This window comes from Eimeria acervulina, genomic scaffold (assembly GCF_000499425.1).
Source record: "Eimeria acervulina Houghton genomic scaffold, Eah_scaff137, whole genome shotgun sequence".
NCBI lineage: Eukaryota > Apicomplexa > Conoidasida > Eucoccidiorida > Eimeriidae > Eimeria > Eimeria acervulina.
This window is the reverse complement of record NW_013550265.1, coordinates 57,843-59,606: the sequence shown is the minus strand read 5'-3', so window position 1 is coordinate 59,606 and position 1,764 is coordinate 57,843. Positions and strand designations below refer to the sequence as shown.

Genomic DNA, 1,764 nt, shown 5'->3' with positions numbered 1-1,764 from the left:
TTGCTGCTGCTGCTGCTGCTGCTGCTGCTGCTGCTGCTGCTGCTGCTGTTGCTGCTGCTGCTGTATCGGGGTCTCAGCAGGAACGGCAGCAGCAGCAGCGGCTGCTGGTAATGCTACTGCTGCTGCTGCTGTTGCTGCAGCTTGGGGCTCGGGCTGCAGAGTTATGGTGTCTTGCTGCAGCAGCAGATCCGGCTGCAGCAGCAGCTTCTGCTGCAGTTGATTTGCAACGGACAGCGGCTGGGGTTTTGGTGCTGAAGGAGGCAGCAGCAAATCAACAACTGCAGCAGCAGAAAAAGCGATGGCACATCCGGGCTCCGAATCCTGCTGCTGCTGCTGCTGCTGCTGCAGTTGCTGCTGCACTTGCTGTTGCACTTGTTGCTGTGTTTGTTGCGGCACTTCCTGTTGCTTCGGCTGCTGCAGTTGTTGCTGCAGCAGAGGCAGCCGCCCCGTCTCCGTCTTTTGTAAGAGAGAAGTGCTGCTGCAACTGAGACTAGCAGCAACTGCTGCAGCAGCTGCTGCAGCGACCACTTCTGCTGCTGCAGGGGGTGCTGACGGTACAGCTGGTGCTGGTGCTGCTGCTGGTGCTGCTGCTGTTGCTGCTTCTGCATCTGCAGCAGCTAGATTAGAATTGCTGCGGAGTAACTGGGGCCCGCTGAGGATAAAGTGCAGCAAATGCTTGTCAGTTTTCTCAAGGCCTACCCTAAGCCCTAAACCCTAAACCCTAAACCCCAAAAAGCCTAAACCCTAGAACGCCATACCCAAGTAGCCCTACACACTAAGCCCTAAACCCTAAACCTTATGCGCGAAGCCGTAAAGAGGGGCAGTGACGGAGAGGCTTTCGCGTGCTTCAGCATAGGGTTTAAGGACTAAGAAGGGTTTAGGGTTTAGGGTTTAGGGTTTAGGGTTTAGGGTTTATGAAATCTATTACGCGGGGGTAAGAGGCAGCGATGCCTGTGGGGAGGCTTGGCTCTTGACTGTTTGCAGCGCAGCATCTGCTTTTGCTCGGGTGTACATTAGGCGTCTGTTTGCCTCTTTAGAAAATGTTTCGCTGCAAGCGTAGAAAAAGAAGAAAACCAACGGAAAAATTAAAAACAAAAGTAAAAGATAATGTTTAACCCCTCATTAGATTTAGAAAAATATAAAGAAAAAGAATATATGCAGATTAAAACCATATTATTTATTCTTATTAAAAAGAAAAACAAAGAAATTTTCACTTGCAAATAATATCGAGAAGTCGACGAGGAGTGACCTCAGGTATGGGCAGACAGGGAGAAAGAGAGAATAAATAAAGAAAAAATATATTTTTTCATTGAAATTAATTAAATAACTTCATTTTAATTAAATTAATTTTATTTTTAAATTAAATTTATTTAATTTACGGTGGAGTTGGTAGGCGTGTAGAATACGCCTTAGGTGGGGCCTCAGGCGGCATTAGCGGAAGATAAAGAATCAGAAGAAAGAGGAGAAAAGAAAAAATATAAAAAGATAATATAAAAAGATAATTAAAATATAAATTTTAAAAAAATAAAAAGAAAAAATAAACATATTGTTCCAAGACCCAACCCCAGCCCTCCCCTTACCCGACAGCAACAGCCAGTAGAGCTGCCGATACACCCCAAACGAATATACACCTGAAGTAAATGTTTATTTAAATGTAAATTATTATTTTTCTAATTTACTTTACTCATTAAGATCGTCCTTAAGGGTAAACTATACTTCCACCTAAACACTCTTTCTCGCCCAGTATACGCCTATGTAAATCTA

The 1,764-nt window shown here is 44.8% G+C and overlaps 1 protein-coding gene across 1 annotated transcript in view; it reads right to left on the bottom strand.

Moving 5' to 3' along the window:
* The window catches only part of EAH_00020110 (hypothetical protein), a gene marked incomplete at both ends in the record, with an annotated part of 1,317 nt that extends 303 nt beyond the window's left edge, over nt 1–1,014 (bottom strand). The window contains 2 exons of the mRNA XM_013397230.1: nt 233–700; nt 929–1,014. Coding sequence (XP_013252684.1) covers nt 233–700; nt 929–1,014 — 554 coding nt within the window. The remainder of the gene's footprint in view (nt 1–232; nt 701–928) is intronic.
* Between the last annotated feature and the right edge of the window lie 750 nt (nt 1,015–1,764).